Source organism: Thunnus maccoyii, chromosome 15 (genome assembly GCF_910596095.1).
Source record: "Thunnus maccoyii chromosome 15, fThuMac1.1, whole genome shotgun sequence".
NCBI lineage: Eukaryota > Metazoa > Chordata > Actinopteri > Scombriformes > Scombridae > Thunnus > Thunnus maccoyii.
The window spans coordinates 15934819-15953785 of record NC_056547.1 but is presented as its reverse complement, the minus strand read 5'-3'; the positions used below and the strand labels follow the sequence as shown (position 1 = coordinate 15953785).

At 42.7% G+C, this 18967-nt stretch overlaps 1 protein-coding gene across 8 annotated transcripts in view; it reads right to left on the bottom strand.

The window, feature by feature from the left end:
• The window catches only part of jarid2b (jumonji, AT rich interactive domain 2b), a 107089-nt gene that overhangs the window by 31588 nt on the left and 56534 nt on the right, over positions 1-18967 (bottom strand). For 7 of the 8 annotated variants that reach the window (XM_042434613.1, XM_042434615.1, XM_042434609.1 and 4 more), the window contains 2 exons: positions 14208-14334; positions 496-716 (listed from right to left, as the gene is read on the bottom strand). In XM_042434613.1, coding sequence (XP_042290547.1) covers positions 496-716; positions 14208-14334 — 348 coding nt within the window. The remainder of the gene's footprint in view (positions 1-495; positions 717-14207; positions 14335-18967) is intronic. The other variant, XM_042434611.1, reaches the window with a different exon arrangement.

Below are 18967 nucleotides of genomic sequence, written 5' to 3'. Positions count from 1 at the left end.
AGGTGATCAAAACCTGACATCACAAAACTTAATGTACTCTTGAGCTGCTTATGTGTTTGTATTTGTGTGCACGTGTGAGCGTCTGTAATGAGGAGCAGAGCTAAGAGTTAGCTTACGGTTCAGGTTTCCCTTTAGAGCCAATTCATCTCAGTTTAATCAAACACCAGCAACAAGCTGCATGACTGTATGACAGGTACTGACAATGCACACATCTGCCAAATCCTGATATTTGGCAGATGTGTGTGTTCATAAGCTTGCTACTACAAGTTTACATATTGCAGACCTCTCTGAAGACAGCCAAGCGGCAGCAAATCTTGTCTAGTCTCAGCTGTAAGATGCAGTCTGGCCTGTGTCCTGAACCCATTTAAAAAACTATGTAGCATTAAAACAGCGTATCTGCGGATATTTTGCTCAACCACATCTCTGCAGGTATACCGCTGCTTGTAGTTGCGCATGTAATTAATTCTCCATCTGTTCCCTTTGGCTGCGCCTTACCTCTGAGGCAGAGGAAGGTGAGGAAGTCCTCTGTCTTGGGCTTGCGTCTGGACAGGTCCTGAATAGAGGAGGACAGGGATGAGGAGGAGAGTGACGAGAGGGAGGAGGGCACGGTGGCCTGGCCGGTGTTCAGGCTGCTTGGTTCAGCCACCTTGACGGGCGTAGTGCTGGGTGAGTTAGGCTGCGACTGGGCAAACTTCCTCTGGGCCTGGAGCCGCGGTCTGAGGGGGGAGAAGAGAACAAGGAAGGAATCAATAATGTGTGTGTAAACCTTAATTACAGTTGGGCATATCAGCGGCAGGTGACCGTGGCAGCTGCCACAACGGCTCGAGATAATAGGTAGGTTAATAAAGGTGAACAAAGTTTGAAGGATAGGTTCGCTTGTAAATAACCACTACAAGACTTGATTTCTGATTTAAGATGCATTTTAAAATCAACATAAGAGCTTGCACAACTCACTTTCTCTCTCTCTCTCTCTCTCTCTCTCTCTCTCACACATACACACACACACGTACATATGCACGCACACTTTGGCCCTGTGTCAAGTATCTCAATGCAGAGTGGATTTCTGATTGATCATCTTTGTGTGTATGTGTGTGTGTGTGTGTGTGTAATCCCATCACACTAGGATGTGCATACACGCACACACAACTACAAAAACTACAGCTACAGCTTCAGACACACACATGTAGTCGCTCCTGTTTTATTCTTGTTGAGCTCTAGTGAAAGCTAATGTAGTCATCAGTAAGGCAGAACCAAAGCTGTCAGTGGCATATTAAAACCAAATATACAGTAACAGAATACAAAAACACACACACACACACTGCCAGAGCACTTAAAATTCTTTCTCTTTTTATTTTCCCTTCTCTTAATTTCTTCTCTTTTACTACTGTGTCCTTCTCATTTTCCACCATTTCATCCTCCTATTTCTCTCAATCTCTCTGTCTACAATGTGCCCGCTTTCCTCTGTGGCGCACGATGCCTTTGAGATGTCTCTTATTTTTCTCTCGGCTTGTCTCTTTTCTCTCTTTATTTCTCAGTGTGTGTCAGTGGAGGCGAGGGACGGAGGAGAATATTAAAGAAGTGGATGTCTGAGGGAAAGCGACTCGTCACACACCGCCTCCACACACACACACACACATACACACCTGGGTGTGGACACTCGCTCTCACACACATTAAACATGCATGCACATACACATACTATGAAAGTCCCAGACTGTCAGGGGCCACATGAACCAGCAAGTGGCCTCAATCGATTAGTGCTGCTGTGCGTGTGTGTGTGTGTGTGTGTATGTGAGAACATGAGCTATGCTATAAATGTTGAGGAGTAGTGATAGAAGCAATGTGATATCCTGGTATTATTTGTCAATTTGCTGCGCACCGGATTGAAGTAAGAGAAGATAGGATCGTGTCTGGAGAACACCCACAATGCATTTGGCGCAGCCACTGAAAGGTGCAGAGCTCCGATTACACTTCAATCAGGGAACATCGCGGTGTCACAACGTGTCAGTTTCCTGCGGTTACATGGGTGTAAGCTCAATATGTGAGAAATTGAGAGATGATTGCGCACACATTGCCAGAACGCTAAGGTGTGAGAAAACTGAACAAACAACTGTTTGCACACACCCAGATTGTTTACAATCAAACACTCCATAAACAAAAGCCTATGACTGTGATCAGCTTGGTATTTTATGAGCTGGGATTCAATAGTGATCTGCATTTACTCTAATCTGATTGGCTTTGGCTTTTGATTTTGTGCATACTAATACAAAATTGACAAAACTTCCACCATAGTCATCATTTATGGTATTTTCTGTCTGCACGCACAAAAACCAAATGTTGCAGTGAAGCAAACCGATAAACTGAGAAACCGAGCCGTTCTGCTGTCATACAGGAAAAAAAGAGGAAGGAACATAAAAAAGAATGGACAAGACAAAGACAGGGTGGAAATGATGAAGGAAAAAGACTGGAAAGAAATGAGATCAGAACAAGACTGAGGACTGTGAATGAAACTGTGAAAAATCAAACTTTAAAAGGACAGTTATAGAAGATAAGTGTGATAAACAGATGAGAAAAGTGTGAGAAGTAAGGCATAAATCCTTTTTTTTTTTTTTTCCTCTCTTCACACTTCCACATTGCATCCGCTAGGCTGGCCTTTTGTTATTGCCTGACTGGAGAAAAACTCACAAAGAAATGCACAAACACATATTTATACCCTTGCCTACCCAACTTCACGTTTTTTCCTCATGAAACATTTACCTTTGCAGCCTGCACGCATAACATAATAAAACCCTGCATCGGCTCCGGCCGCAAGGGATGGAGGATGCAGGGCGCGCTGACAGTGAGAAGTATGGAGAGGGATGATGCCGCAGCCAGAAGTGAGATGAAATGATGAAGAGAGGGAAGAAAATGCCGGTGGGAGGGAAGCTGGAAGGAGGGAGGTTTGCGTGACTGCGAGAGTAGGAAAGAGGAGGAAATAGAAAGAGAAAGGAAAGAAACACAGTATACACAGAGATAATGCAATAGAGTTAGGCACGGTCTGAAATTAACACCCGCCAAGTGCCAAATGTGGGTAGATTTTCCGTTTGGTGAGTAAATCTCGGAAGGCTATCCGCCACACTGGTGGGTGAGTGTTTGTGCCAAAATAGTCATGTAATAAAATATCTGGCACGATGACTCAAAGGAAATTACTCATGTTTGTCCCTATGCAGTGTGTAAACATGTTAAAAAAACAACATATGTGTTTTTTTACGCGTGTCTAAACAGTGCTGCAAAACTGTAGGAACGCTCGAGACGGTCTGAGGCGAAGGAGCGCCGGTCACGGACCGTCTCAAGCGCTCCTGGTTTCGCAGCGCTGTTTAACGTACAGGACGTCAGCTACTCGCCAACTAGCACTCTCTTTTCCCTCACTTTACCAAATCACAAGTAATTTTACCTAAATTGAATGCATTAATGCATGGCACATTAGCCGTGGACATCCTAATGTATGGCTCAAAATGTGCAGCCACCCAAACCTGTCCCGCCACCCTATAAATTCAATCTTCTGCGATTCGATATCCCAGAGGAGGGAGCGACGACGCAGATTAAGCTGTGCTATGAACATTTTCTAAATAGTAAGCAGAGGAGAGACTGAGCTCCCCTGTAAAAGCCTCTTTTGTAAGCTAAACCCTGGATAGTTTTATTACCAGCTTTAGATGAACAGGATCCTATTTAAAGAGAAAGAGAGAGAGAGAAACTGGCACAAAAGAAAAACAGGCAGTATGACAACAGAAATAAAGCACAAGCAACTCTGAAAAAAAAAAAAAAAAGAAAAAAAAGAAATGAGGACAGAGACAGATGAGCTAATAAAGCGATGTGCTTGCTACATCCTGTCTAGACAGTCAACCAGAGCCTCTTTAGACAAGCCTCAGGTTTTCCTGGGATGGTTTTGTATTATCTGTTAGCTATTAACTAACATGGGAGATATGCTGGGGGGCCTTTCCCAAAGTCTAACAAACACTGACAATACATCTGTGTAATTTCTGGTTTCAGGTAATTCTGTAGTGATTAGGCTAAATTCTTTTCATGTACGTTACTCTATGTATGCATTATCAGTTGCCATCCTTTTCTCCCTTTTAATTGTATGCTAACAGCAGAGACTAATAAAAGGGCAATAAAAACAGATCTGTTTCACTGATGATGTGATAATGCGGGGCTTAGGCAGGGATTCTACAAGCAGGGGAACTGATAAAAAAAAACAACCTTTCATTTTAAAGACGACAGACAGCCCTCCTTGGAAATAGTACTCAGGTTGCACAGGAGACTTAGTGTTATAATTGTTATTAAGGGTGCCAAGCAATTAAAGAACCAAAAACAATCACAGTAACACGTTTTTAACTAGATTCCTCTGAAATTATGAATCGTCCTTAAAGTTTCGCCAATGTTTCAAAGCCGAGCCACATCTCTTGATTTGCAACAGATGAGGAGACGAACCAAGCGTGCAGGAGAACGGCTTGGATGTAGCGTACACATCAACACAGACACACACACACACACACACACAGACAGACACTCTTCATAGTCCCAAGGACCAGGTAAATATTGAGAAATCAGCATGGGAACAATTTGCAATGACATGACTTTTTTTTCAAAGTGCTGCCACTGCGCTAAGGGCTGAGTGGTAACATGAGCCTCTGATTTAGCTCTCCGTCTGGCCCAGAGGAGGGCTGCCTGTGTGTGTGTGTGTGTGTGAGTGTGTGTGTGTGAGAGAGAGAGAGAGATAGAGAGAGAGAGAAAGAGAGAGAGAGTGTATAAACCAGGGTACACTATGTTCCCAAGCGTGTCGAGCTATAGAATACTCGTTGGTACGGTGCCATAATAGGAAAGTAAAGCTTACGTAAGTTGAAATTAGACTGATTGCCCTGATTGAAGGAGAATGAGAGAAGAGTCGAAGAACGCAGGGGAGGGAAAACAGGAAACAGAGATCCAATAGTGAGAGATTACAGCAGGATGTCCCCATTCATCCCTTTCTAATCCACCTTTCATCCATCCCTTCCTCCCTCCATCCCTTCCTGCTACCCCCCCCTCATCTATCTACCCTTCAAAGGGCTGCTCTAATGTCTAATATTACACATGCCACCGTAGCTGCTAGAGCATTGATTATCTCCCAGAGAGACGGAGTGAGAAAAATTTGACGATCCTGTCAGCCAGCAATCCCGGAGAAAGAAGGGGAAGAAGAAGAAAGGAAGAGGATAAAGGGCCATTCTAACACATGATGTGAAATAAGATAAAAAAAGACGGAGAGGACGCGGTGATAAGAGGACAGAGAGAAAGAGACCTACATGATGAGCTGTACGTGTTACTCCGCCAAAACCAGACCACCATGTGCTCATGTAGTACAACTGTGGGCAGTTGACATACATCACACACATGCACATGGACCCTGTCAATCAAAAGACAGCAGCTAATGTGACTCCTAGCTCCCTTCTTCAGTCTCCATCTTATTAACACCTTTCCGGTGACGGTCGTTTCCATGGGAACTGCTGTGATGGCTTTATGTGGTCATCTCGGTTTATGCTACAAGAATGTTGGCAAGCGTCCGCCCTGCAGGAGCGTCATCGAGCAAGACGCTGCCTACTCTCTCTACCAGCTGCGGGGATGTTGATCGGTCGCTGACCCTGATCTTCGCCCTCTCCCCCGGAGGCTGAATTTCTCCTTCGCACGCAGTCAATAACCTTTAGTCTAGGAGAAGAGTGTCACAAAAAGAAACCTCAAACCCTGTGTGTAGCAAAGAACTACTAGTTTACATCAGCAGGGTGCAGAGTGCGGGAAACTAGATGACTAAGCACATGTTTGCATTTGTGTGCGACTACATAAAGCTGACAACGGCTGATTTATTAAATCGCACATCAACTTGTTTGTGCATAAAACACTTTTAATAGATGCAAAGGAAAATACTTTAAATGCCAATTAGGCATTACTGATTGTTGAAAAAGCGGCCTCCCGTGCATGTTTGATTTATTGAATAAGCTGTTGGCTCAGCATCATCAGCATCTTTCAATTCTTTATATTAAATATTAATGAATGGAGTTCAACATGTGCAAGTACAAGCAATATATAACTTAGAACAGCAGAGGAGACAAAGAAAGAGACACACACACACTGACTTAAGACTTAAACAGAACAACATGTTAATTGCTCAAGCGTGAGACAGTATTTAGATATAACATTTGGAATTTGTGTTAATGGGTGAAGTAACCAACACCAGATACTAAGCCTGTTTCTGATTCTAAAGTTAGACCTGAAGTCTGACACTCAGGTTTCAATTAAATGTGAAGCCTAATCTCTGCCTATATGAACCTTTAGAGCCAGATTCTACTTTTCCCTAGAAGTTTTCCATTTTTTCACTACATATAGAGTAGAACTACATATTTAGGAACAAATCTTTTAATGAATTTAGGGATAGAATGACACACTGAATGTGAGATGTGAGAAAACCTTTAATGACGTGTGTCTGCGGACCCCGAGGTCACATACTGTACACTGTGTCCCTTGTAGACGATGCCTGGGTCCTCCACAGTGGAGCCTTGCCTGTTATGTGTGGCAGTCGCTTCGTGGTTTGGTTTCAGACCTTTGCTGCACCACAGTAACCCGATATCTGGATAAGGCTGGCGAGTGGAACCTGAGCTAGTCGTCCCTGTGTTGATTTGTGCAAATTTGTCAGCCTCTGACTTTTAAAGCACTCTGCGCTCTTAATACTGTGAAGTTCTTTGGATACAAGCGGTCACATATGATGCCAAAAATGCAATATTAATTGGAAATTGGTTTGGATTGGAACTGTGTATTTTAACTGCTATCCATTCCTGAATTTGACACAGAATTATAGCAAGTAAGACAGAAAGCACGGCAGATGACAGGGAAAAAAAAGCAAAGAACAACAGCTTTGGTAAAGAAGGGTGAAAGTAAAACAAGCTAGAAGAAAGTGACGACGAAAACAAAGCATATAGATTTGAGTCAGTACATTGCGTCAGTAAATACATCCATTCCAGCATAAGTAATCCTCAAGCTACATGTCAGACATTCAACATCTGGCTACTGTTTTTAAGTATTTCACAGAAACATGGGACATCTGAATCAAGCGGAGTCTAAAGCTTGTCCACAGTGTGTCCAGGGTTTGATAGATGTTGGCATGAGGCTGGGCTCCAGTCAGAATATGTACTCCCTCCAATGGTAAAGGTTATTGTGTGAGGAGAAGAGCACTGATCCAGAGTCTGTACCTTAGGGGCTATATTAATTGGCTCCAGATGGCCCACATGGTCCTGATAAAAGACTACCTCGCTGCAGCTGGCCCTTCGAGAGTGTGGGTGTGTATGTGTGTATGTGTGTTTGGGTCCATTTGGTCCATATCAGAGCAAACTAAATATACATGTTTATGTACATAAGAGTGAAAAGAGTATGAATGTTTATATGCAAGGATTATGCTTCACAAAATGTGTGTGTTCAATCAGTGTTTGTGCCTGTTCATCTGTCTGCATTTATTTCTCTCAGTGTGCGTCTGCTCAGATCAAACCCATCAGTAGATAAATGAGTGAAAAGAAATCTGTGTATGCACAATTCTTAAGATCTTTTGGTCTTCAAAATGTAACGCTGAAAGCAATGATCACAATGTAATTGACCCCATGTGTGTGTGCGTGAATATGAGAACTAAAGCTCTAAAGCTACTAGGTTTTATTTAGCATAGATGCCAAACTTTTTGGACTTGATCAAATAAAGAAAATGTAGCAACTAGCCAATACAGATGTTATTTCTTAGCCTGTATGGAGCAACCACCTGGGCTGAGAGTCCATAATCATATAAACAACTTAAGCTTGCAAAACCTCTTTTGTAAAAACACCAGTTTCCCAACACATACCCTTAAATTTCCAGACATGGGAGGAGGATTGTGTGTGTTCAGTGTAAAAAAAAAAAAAAAAGTATTAAGTGAACGCCCACTTTACTAAATGTGTTTATTGCTTTTCTGTCTCCATGCATTTAGGATGGCAAGAGAGATGGCACTGCAGTGAAGTGACCTGCTGACCTTGTGACCTTCACATTTGCAAACAGCCTCTGTATAGACCCCAAACACATACACACCGAGCATTTGCACACCAAACACAAATAAACACAACCATTAGTCAATGAGCCAAGGCCGCTGACAGGACAAATATGCACAGAGGTCCACTTATTACTCACTATACTGGAGTGAAACGTGCCCTCAGCAGTTCACTGGGACAGGCCTTTGTAACCATGATAGTAATATAAGACAGTATTTCTAGTTTATTTTGTCTGCATGTGGTTTTTAGCGCTTTGCTTTGACATCAAGATAAATGTTTGAGAGTGTTATTTTGAGGTGTTATAGTGGGTGTGTGTGACAGCTATATGATTCAAGCAGTCAGGCTGATATTCATTTGAGATAAAAGATACAGCGGGGCCTGTGTGCATATTTAAATATAACCTTGGCTTTTCACTTGCACCCTTTTGTTTCCCTTTTTTTTCAAATAAAACGATGAGAGGGGAGAGATTGCCTGATAGGCAGATGTGGAGAGAAAAGACATCTTGACAAAAGATCAAGCTAAGCTGTATTTCTGTTATAAATATATAAATGCTATTAGGTCACATGGAAGTCATGCGTTGCCCCCTTTGTCACCTTAAAAATGCTAATGTACAAAAGTGGCACTAGACTTGACATAAATGCCACTAAAAGAACAGCAAAAACACCAATAGTGCTTCACCCAGACATAGCCAGAGGTTTTGAATTTGTGGTGAGTTACATGGTGAAGAAAAAAAAAACAGTACTTTCTGCTCTGTTTCGTATCCCTTCGTGGCAAGAAAGAAAAGATAAAAACACAACACTTAAATATAGGCTTTGTTAGCAGTCAAGGTCCATTGCTCAGGGCTATTTGCCAACCCCCCCCACCTCCTTCACAACACATGCTGAACTCAAACCCTATGACCTCTGACCTTGCAGTCTACCTTAAATCAACCCCGGCAGTGGCTGACCACGGTCAGCTTGGGTCAATAAACATCAGAGATGGTGCTGTTTGTGCTTAGCAATCAGCCTAATTAAGCTCAAGCCCCATATGTGCATATGTAGACGCCTGCAGACCTTGAGTGGACTTGAGCCCTCAAACAAAAGATCAGGGACAAGTGGAGTAAGATAGCTCATTAGTAAAGTAAATGAAATTAAGTAAAACCATTGGCCATTATTGATGTGGCATTCATTTGTTTTACTTTTTCTACTACTATGATTTTCATACTTTTTAGTTAGAGGTAGTATCCTGTAGTACATCAGAACTACTGAGCAGACATATCTGAAAGAAACTGAGGTACACATGTACACAGTGATGTAAGCACTAAATACAAACACACATACACACAGATCGCTCCTAACTGATCAATCTCTCACCTGTGCTTTTCCAATTTACAGACGATTCCCAGGTTGAGATGACAAGACTGACCTCCTCCGACGGGTCACTACACGCTGTACTGGAGCATTTCTTGCTACAGTTCTGAAACGCTTTTTTTCCCCATTTCGCACACAACCTCCAACTTAACTCTGATTTCAATAGCACTGCAATGTGTAATGTTGCTTGCCTTTAGCTTTGGCCTGCAGGTATTCTTTCTGGCTTTTACTGGAGCACTTTCGGGTCAAGCATTATGCTTAAAGTTCTTATGAAATTATGTACTGATACTAATCAGATACTGATACTTACTAGAGTCTATGGAGTCATTTTAACACCTTGGCTCACAGTAGATTTTCCTAAAGCTAAAAAAAACACTATTAAAAGTATTTTAGGACTTTAGATGGCAGCTCAGATTGTTCAAGATACAAAAACACTGTGTAGAGTAAACCCCTTGAAGCACTTGGATACTGTTGTCTTATGCCATAAGAAGCACCATGCAAACCAGTTGTAACATGGTTAATCTGTGCTACAATCACAGCGCTAGCGCATGTATTTGACAGTGATTAGGGGAGCGAGTTTGGGTGCTGAGTGACATTATGCACTGTGGTGGATGGTTAATACTCCATCACCCTGCCATTTCAGCAGAGCGGAAGGCTTTCATAAAGCCACTGCGAGGCAGTGACAATGAGAAGAGAGTTAAGAGGAGATTTTGGAGACTGACACGCAGGGGTGAGTCACTGACAGACTGACAGAGAAAACGGGAGACAGAAAAACAAAGAGGGAGACCGTTTAAAGTGTTTAAAGTGTACTGGAGGGACCACAGACACGGTATTTAGTGGTGTTTCAAAATTTCTTTGGGATTTTTTACAATAGCAAAAGCTGCTACGATTTAACTGCAAAACCAAAGATGCCATTCTAATTGACTGGCTAAGAGCTCAGCTGACTATCTGTCAAGCTTTTTAAAAAGCTCACCTTTTACATTACATCTACATCTTTCTCTGAACATGTGGTAAGTGTATTTCATGCAAGCGGTTCTGTGTGGCTGTTTGTCTTTGTGTTTATGCACATGGATACTCCACTTTGTATTCATTTAACCATTAGATGTTAGCAGTCCAGCTAGGTGTTGCACTGAATTTAGTTCCCCCTCACAATACCATCTAAAGTAAATCAATAGACACATTATGGCCCTCTTTTAACATACACTTGCAGTGTGTGCATGCAGACCTGCACACATGCATGTAATCCCTCATAAATGGAAATGGTGATTATGCATTACTGACAAGAGTCATTGGTTACGCTAGACAAGACGAGTGTGTGTGTGTGTATGTGTGAGTCCGTGTGTGTGTGTGCACACACTTGGCATTCATTAAGTCGAAACAAAACAAGCAGCAGCAGCTGAGTGTGCAAGTGTGTGTCTTGGCCGAGACAACAGAGAGAACAGATTCAAAGAGAGCCAAAAGTGGGGTTCAGTGAAAAGAGAGAGAAAAAAAAAGCGAAAAAGAAAAGAGGGACAGAGAAAGAGAGAGAGAGAGAGAGAGAGAGAGAACGCAGAAGTGAACCAAATCTGTTTAAGAGGGGCACTCAACTTCTGATCCACTCACACACTCACCATGAGTTTTGCAGCTCCTCATAAGTTCGTATTCAGTTTTTCAAACTCACTGTAAGCTGAGTCGCAGGGGGGCGACACCATGAAAGCCTCTTGTAAACATTAATCAGATGAGATGAAGTAAGATGCCTAATGAGCAGAGGCTTCTGGTTCTAATTTCATCCAAGATTCCCAAAATCTTCACATCAGATTAAGTGCTTTTTTTTTTCATCTAGAGGCTACAAAATAACTAGCAGATTACACATTTTAACACAATCTAAAAACAAGAATTCTGTACTTACAATCTCTGTTGTATATACAAAATCAAGCCACAAAACTTCCTTATCATGAAGCTGAAAACCACACTAAGAGCAGTAATACAAAACTAAAATACCAGTGAGTGATTTACTCATTTCATTTATGACTTTATAAGACAAAATGCTGACTAAATGCCAAAATGATGACAGTTAATAAAAGAACAACAGCATGTGTGACTGAACTCAAGACTTCCTTCGCAGTCATAATCTATTCAAATGCAAAAACAAGTCGGGACAGTTGCAAACTTTTCAAATCATTCATGCAAAGGATGAGGCTAGGAGACAATAAGTTCATGGCAAATGCAATGCTTTATGACAACAGACCCCTTTAAAGGCCTGTTTTGGGGGATTGTCTGGAGACCTCAGTGACTGCTACATAACAAACATAACATGACAAACAGTCATTTCATCAAATGTGGGAGAGGAACAGAGGTGCTGGTATATAAGTGGGTCAGTAAACCATGGCAGTGGAGATGAGACTGTGCCGGGTTATGAATATAAGTTTGTGTGCGTGTGTGTGTGTGTGTGTGTGTGTGTGTGTGTGTGTGTGTGTGTGTGTGTGTGTGTGTGTGTGTGTGCAGGGCCCATCATTCTTGGCAGGGGAACCCCATTTGAAGAATATGGTCATGCCGGTAGGAGAGATCTACAATAAGCTGGCATGTTTGAGGGGACGTGCTGCCAGTCTCCACCAATCTCAGGAGCATGGGAAGGCAAACACAGAGTTGATCTCAAAGACTTCTAAAGCGAGCCGCTTCCTGCCAAAAATCACTCGCACCTGTCCTTCTGTCTCTGCCTCCCTTCCTCTCTCCCTCTCCGCTGCTCCTCCCAGTTTTCCTCTCCCTGTCTACGCTCGATCCCTTCATCCTCTCTCCGCACTGTGAAACTTTTTATTTACTCAAAATTGGAAGCAGCTACGCCGCCTCTCCTCCCTCTGTTTTGACCGGTGCCAGGTGTAAAAGCTCCTGGCGTCATCTCAGTGTTCAGGAACAGTGCAAGGCACCCATGCCAGGGCACTGGAGTCATCCTTCACACAAAACACGCACACACACACACACAAAATACGCTTTTTAAAGAGGGCATGAGGCATTGCCAAGCACTGGCTAGGCTTGCGTTTCATTAGCATTAGATAGAAAGCCTTTCTTCATTCAGTCCTGCTGTGTGTGTGTGTATGTGTGCGTGTGTGTGGTGAACTAATGAAAACCACTAAGCAGGCTGGCCTCTTACTGAACTCAACTCAACACACACACACACACCACAAGGCCATAAAAACAAGAGAGAAATAAAAGTGTGAGTGTCCTTGTTATACCTTATTCTTGTAATACTTCTCTCTCTCAGAAGGTAGAGGGTAGAGTGTTTACACTTCGCTATGATATAAACCACAGGGTCACATGGTTTCAATTCAACACTTTCTGTTCCTCTAACTGTACAATCCAACCTTATTTATCCTGTCTGACTTACAGATCAGCTGTTACTAAATTTATTTTTCACTACATCTCTCTTTCACTTCTACATTTATCTCCTAGTCGAGGCTGTTTGGTTTCTTTAAATTCAAATTTCTACAACATCTCTAACATGTCAGTCACTTTAAACCTTTCTAGCCTCCCAAAAGTTTGGTGCGGTGGCCCACTCCTCTGTTTGAAAGCCAGGTAGAGATGAAAGCTCGTGATGACTGAGCTCAGATTGGAAGTTACAGTATCGAATGACAGCTAGGAGGACTTAGGCAGGTGCTTGACACACAGTGAATGGAGCCTGTATGGGCTGCTCATTACAGAAGGACATCTGCTGCTGTCCGGGCCCCCCCCACCCCCCCCCACCACCACCAGACTCCGCCCCTTGCTTTACACTGATGCTTTGATGCCCTGTCAGTGTGTGCGTGAGAGACCGGCGGCAGAACAAATTTTAATTTTAATCTGCAGTAGACTCTAAAGAGCGTGATTGTTTGTAAATCATATTTTCCAGCTTGTGATTTCAAAACCTGCTTCATGCTGAATGCCTGAGAAGTATCACATTTTCCAAACATCTTTTATTCTGTTTTCCAAGAACATTATTTGTCTAAGAGTAAGCAGTGTTTTGTGCAATCTTTCTATTTTCTTCCCCCAGACAAAATCCCTTTCAGTAATTCTCACTCACTATATAAATGCCTTATAAAAAATGACGCCAGCCAGGAATTAGCAGCTTATTGTACTCTGCAACAACTTCAATTTTTAAACGATTAATTTGGAAATGCATGGCAACATTCCTTTAAGTGGCCAATTATAAATAACTGAAATGGCATTTGCGTTAAAAGAAGCTTGGCTGTGCTCATAAAAGACCTCAGCTCTTTAAAGGGTGGTAATATTTACACTTCTTTGTTGACTGTCATCTTCTATTACAGGGCTGATGGGCAACTCTCTCTTCTTTAAACACTTTCATGCAAACACTTAGGAGTGAGGGGGAAAAGTCATGAGAGTGCTCACACTAAATTTATAGATATTAATGCAAAGAACAAAGTCACTGAAACATACTGAATTGATTTTGCTGGGAATGTTGTCAGAGAAAATGAATTACACAGAGAGAAAGAGAACAAATGAGAAAAAGAGAGGAAGCTAAAGCGTGTGTGTAAAACAATGTAGAGATCTAAAGAGCAGCTGGCATCATTTGGCAGCTTCTTAACCCTCAGAGCTCAAGAAATCTATCAGAACTAAGTGGCACACACTGTTTGCAACATGTGTGAAAAATTTCACATTATCAGCAGCAGCAAAACTCACATATACAGAGACCAAACAGCTCAAAATTCAAATCAATGTAACATAAAGGGCTCTATAAAGCTCTTTAAACAGCCATATGACTCACAAACAGCAAACACGCACACACACACACACACACACACACACACAGACAGTCTCACCTCTTCTTAGCAGGACCGTCCTCACAGTACTCACTGCTCCCATCCAGGCTCTGAGAGCGCAAGGACCCATCTTCTTTGTGGCTGCCCTTTGACCCCGAGCTGTTCAGCTGCCCATTGGCTAGGGAACCTAAAAAAAAAAGGAAGAGTCAAAAAGGTTAGTCTGGCCAACATGTATTTAACTGCAGTGGTCAAACGTAATTAAGTACATTTACTCAAGTATTGTACTTAAGTACAAGTTTGAGATACATGTACTTAATTTGAGTATTTCCGTTTTATGCTACTTTATACTTTTACTCCACTACATTTCGGAGGCAAATATTGTACTTTTTGCTCCGCTACATTTATCTGACCTCTATAGTTATTAGTTACTGTGCACTAATGAGTACTTTTGGGAAAAGGAGAGTCTGTCCACACACTGAAATTCGCAAGCTAGTATTTCAAGTATTCATTGCAATGTTCCATCCTGCAAGGTCTTCGTCAGGCAAACAAACTTCTACTTTAGGCACTGAAAGTATTTATTTTGATGCTAATACTTAAAATTTTTAAATGCAGGACTTTTACTTGTAACAGAGCATTGCTGCACTGCGGTATTACTACTTTTACTTATGTGAAAGATCTGACTACATGTGTGGACATTTGTAGGCGTTTTATGGTCCTGAGGCTGAAATTCAACCTGCTGCATAAAAATCCAACATGGGTCTTTGGGGGAATAAATGATGTTCATACTGACAATGTTAATAAAGTCTTCTGTTTTTGTCTTTTGTCTGATGCGGTGAAGAGGATTGAAGATAGTAGCACTTGGATACATTTCTTTTGATAGATTATGGCAGTTCTGCTTTATTTGAGTGTGAAGAACGTGGATGATGGGAAGGAATACAGAGAGAGTGAAGGGGATGAATACAGAGGAAAAACACAATCACTGAGCTCCTGAGCCAAACAATCATAAGGCATCTGCAGTCACGCTCAAAAGAGTGACACATCATCTATCTAGCAATTGTGACTGAATGACAAACTGACACACGGTCCTTCTCATCCCAATATTGCCACATCTATTGCACCATCTTTGGGGCTAGTTTTCCAGGGAAGGGAAAGTTACTTATTCATTTCCCTGCCCACATACTCCCTTGCCGAATGCAACTGCTGTTCTCTGCTGATGTGCGAGATGTCTACCCTTTGACAAAAAAACAAAAGCCCAAGGCAGTGAGAGAAGAGAACAGATATTGCTGGACTTGACATTCTTAGTGAGCCCAATTGACAGAGCCCTAATTAAATATTTAGCAAGCAACTCAGACAAACAAAACAAGCCCCCAGACAGATTCTTAAATCAAAAGCAACAACAGGCACCAAGAATTCAAATTAGTTCAAATAGAGGGGTGGAAGTCAATGGTAATTAAGGGAGACAACCAAATTAAATAGATATCATAAGGCTGGATTTCCTCATGGGCAGTTTGTGCAATTCCTGGAACATGTTATACAGGCCTGTCTAATTCAACAATAGAGCGTGAATGAGCAAATGTATCGGGAAAACAAGTGGGGGTAGTTCAAAGCTTTTCAAAGTTGCTTTTTTTTTTTTTTTAAGAAGTATAATGTGGGCGCTGCCAAGAAGACTGCAACCAACTGAAGACAGAGGGGCAGTCACATGTTTAAAACTGTGCTGCCAGCTGAGATATGACTTTGCAGAGCTGAAAGCTGAATATTTATATCAGTGAGTTGAGCAGAGCTGCAATCAAAAAGGTTTGACATTGACAATAATTCAGAGCATTTTGCCCGTTTTGACCCGTTTTGACAAGTATTCACGCCCGGCTGATCTTTGGTATGGCAGGTTATTAAATTATTCACGTTCGTTTTGCAAAAACAAAGCGATGACTCATTGAACACTCAGGCTTTGAGTGTTTAACTTGGTTTGTTTAAATAAGAACGCTGCTGTCATGAACCCTGTCTTTCATCGACGCTTTCGCACCGGCGTATCACTTTCTCATTGGATGGTTCTTGGTTCACTACCTTCCATACACTCCCAGTGAAATTCCATTTGACTGATACTCCAGAGGGATGTGTCACTCACGCTGCACCGCAAACTCCTAATAGCAGGTGTCAAAAAGGGAGATAAATTAAGATAATAACGACAGTGGAGCATAGGTTAGAATAAGTGGCAACTTGAATGATATCCTGTTAGCGAGGGGGCTACTGTCGAACAAGCCCAGGCATTGTGTCATCTTAGAAAGATGGGATGAGGACTGGAGTAGTGAGATCAAATGACAGTGTAGGAGACAGGATGAAGATGAGAAATTGTGGAGCTGGTAAAAGGAGTATTCAAACATATGATTTAACTGATTTTGTAAATGTGCTTTGGGCTGAATAAGCACACACACATACACACACGGTCACACTTTCTCATTATTGCACAGATACACGTGCTGTTAGTTTTTCCTCACACACGCAGGGGCAGGTCAGTACCTGAAAGCGGAGGTACAGTCATCAGCCACACATCGTTGCGGTCACAAAGTTAACAAGCGCCGGCTGAGTAAGGCCATTGCACTGCCGACAATGCTTTATGTTAAGAGTTGGAGAGCCTGTGAGTCTATAGGCCACGGATGAATCATTGCCTTGTAATCTTTTGGTTGGCACGAAGGGCTTTCATCTGCATGCTTTGTATTACTCAAGAGTTTCACTTTTCAAGCGAATGTACAATTTCAAAAACAGATGAGACAGATCAGTTCAGTTCCAGTACTTAATATATGACCATGTAAATTGGTTTAAAAAAAGCAATCTTGGGAGAACTGACTAAATATGGTAATTCGCTGACAAAGAGGAGATGGCGAAAGGAATCTGATCATGACTTTTGGACAAAATCTTTTTTTGCAAGTGAAACTCGCACTAGTGTTAAAAAGGAACTAGCTCATTAGCTTTAATTGTGCTCCGAAAAATGACTGACGCTTGATGTCCCCGTAGAGCGCAAACAAACAGGCAGAGGCCCATTTACCACCGCCCCCCCCCCCCCTCTTCTTCTCCTCCTCTCCATCTATCTCCCCCCATTCCTCCGAAGAGTTGTTTGACATATGCTGGTTGCACATGAGTGCCCATCTGAGGGGCAGAGCCTGGAATCTTGGGAAGGCAGAGGGGCTGGGGATGGGCGAGCGTGGCAGACAAGCAGGGAGCCGAGGACCGGTGCCTACCCTCGAGTTTCCTTGTGCTTGTGGAGGCCTACCACAAAGAGGCAGGAGAGGTGGTGTACTGAAAGTCTCGAGAGAGAGAGCAGGAGGGAGTGAGCGGAGGTACGTAGCATAAGATGGCGTATTACAGGGCTGAGAGGAACCTATTAGTGTGAGCTGCGGTAATATGTGGTACTATAGCAGAGACGAATCATTGAAATGTGAAAGAGTTCAATGCCATATAATGGTAATCTGTCTTTTGACTCACAAATAAATAAACAACTCTGCACAATTAGAAATCAAAACTCAAATGTTATACAAAACTTTAATCTCCCTTCCCCTCTTGTAAATATGAGTACCAAGATACTATTTCATGCCCTTTTTTTTCAAGTAATCCTCTGTGCCTCTATACAATTAAAACTGCAGCATAATATAAAAAGAAACAATGGGTAGTTTTATTTTAGGGAAACTCCCAATAGTCTCCATTCCAATGTTTTTTTTTTCTTTGAGAATAGAGGCAAATACTAAAAATTGACTGCCTGGCACGCAGATTTGAAATAGCCCCAAATATATTGCTCTTCTTTCCAAAATGGACCTAACAACACTGCATGACACTTTACCACAAGCCAGAACAAAAGCATATAACAATTTTCAATTCAGAAACATGGCATCTGCTTTGTGCAGTTCAAGGCTGTAAATCTAAAGCATAACGGCAAAAAAAATGGGATTCTGTAATGGCTCTTGCTGTTGTTGGAAAAGAGCACGAGAGGACGGAGTAGCATGCAATCTCCTTTACTTAATGTCTAAACTCTCCCTCTTTTGGCTCTTTTATTCATTTCCTTCTACCACTCCTTCTATCCTTCTCTCTGCTGGTATTCCTTCATCCGTCTTCCTCTGCCAGGTGATGCTATCACCACAGAGGGGCCCACATAGTGTTTTAGCTGCCACGGCTGCCACTCTGGTCATGCGAGGGGCTGGCAGCATGGGAAATGCAGACAGACAGCGGAGTGACAGCAAAGTGAGTGCTGAAGGAAGGAGAACGACATGCATAAAAGCCGGTAGGAGCGGCAGGTCCTGAGGTGGCAGACAGGCAGGAGGAGAAAGAGAGGGGACAGTCGGAGAAATGGGCAAACAGGGAGCCCTCTCTTCAGCCCCTCCTGGTTTTTGGCCGTCATCCAGCTCCTCCATCAATAGCACTCAGGGAAATGGAGAGGGAGGAAAAGAAAGGATGGGAGGGGAGCAGAGGGAGATGGGGAGAGGAGGTAGAGTGTGTAGCGGAGGGAGATGGCGAAGCAAAGGAGGTACAGGAAGAAGGTGAAGCTTCGGCAATACGGAGAAACGGAGAGGAAGGGTGGGAAACAGGACAGAAGGAAAGGAAGGGAAGGGAAGGGAGGGTGGCGATGGGAGAAGAATGGAGAAAGAGGGAAGGAGGGGTGACAGATTTTGTGGATAGTTAAGACAGACGGGAGCAGAGGACAGGAAGGACAAAGCGGAAAAAAAGGGAGATGGTGAGAAAGAGAGAGACAGAGACGGATGGAGGAAACAGGAGGGAGAAAGAGACTGTGGTGAAGGGGGGTGGGGAGTGTGGGGGTGGGGGGGGGGGGGGGGGGG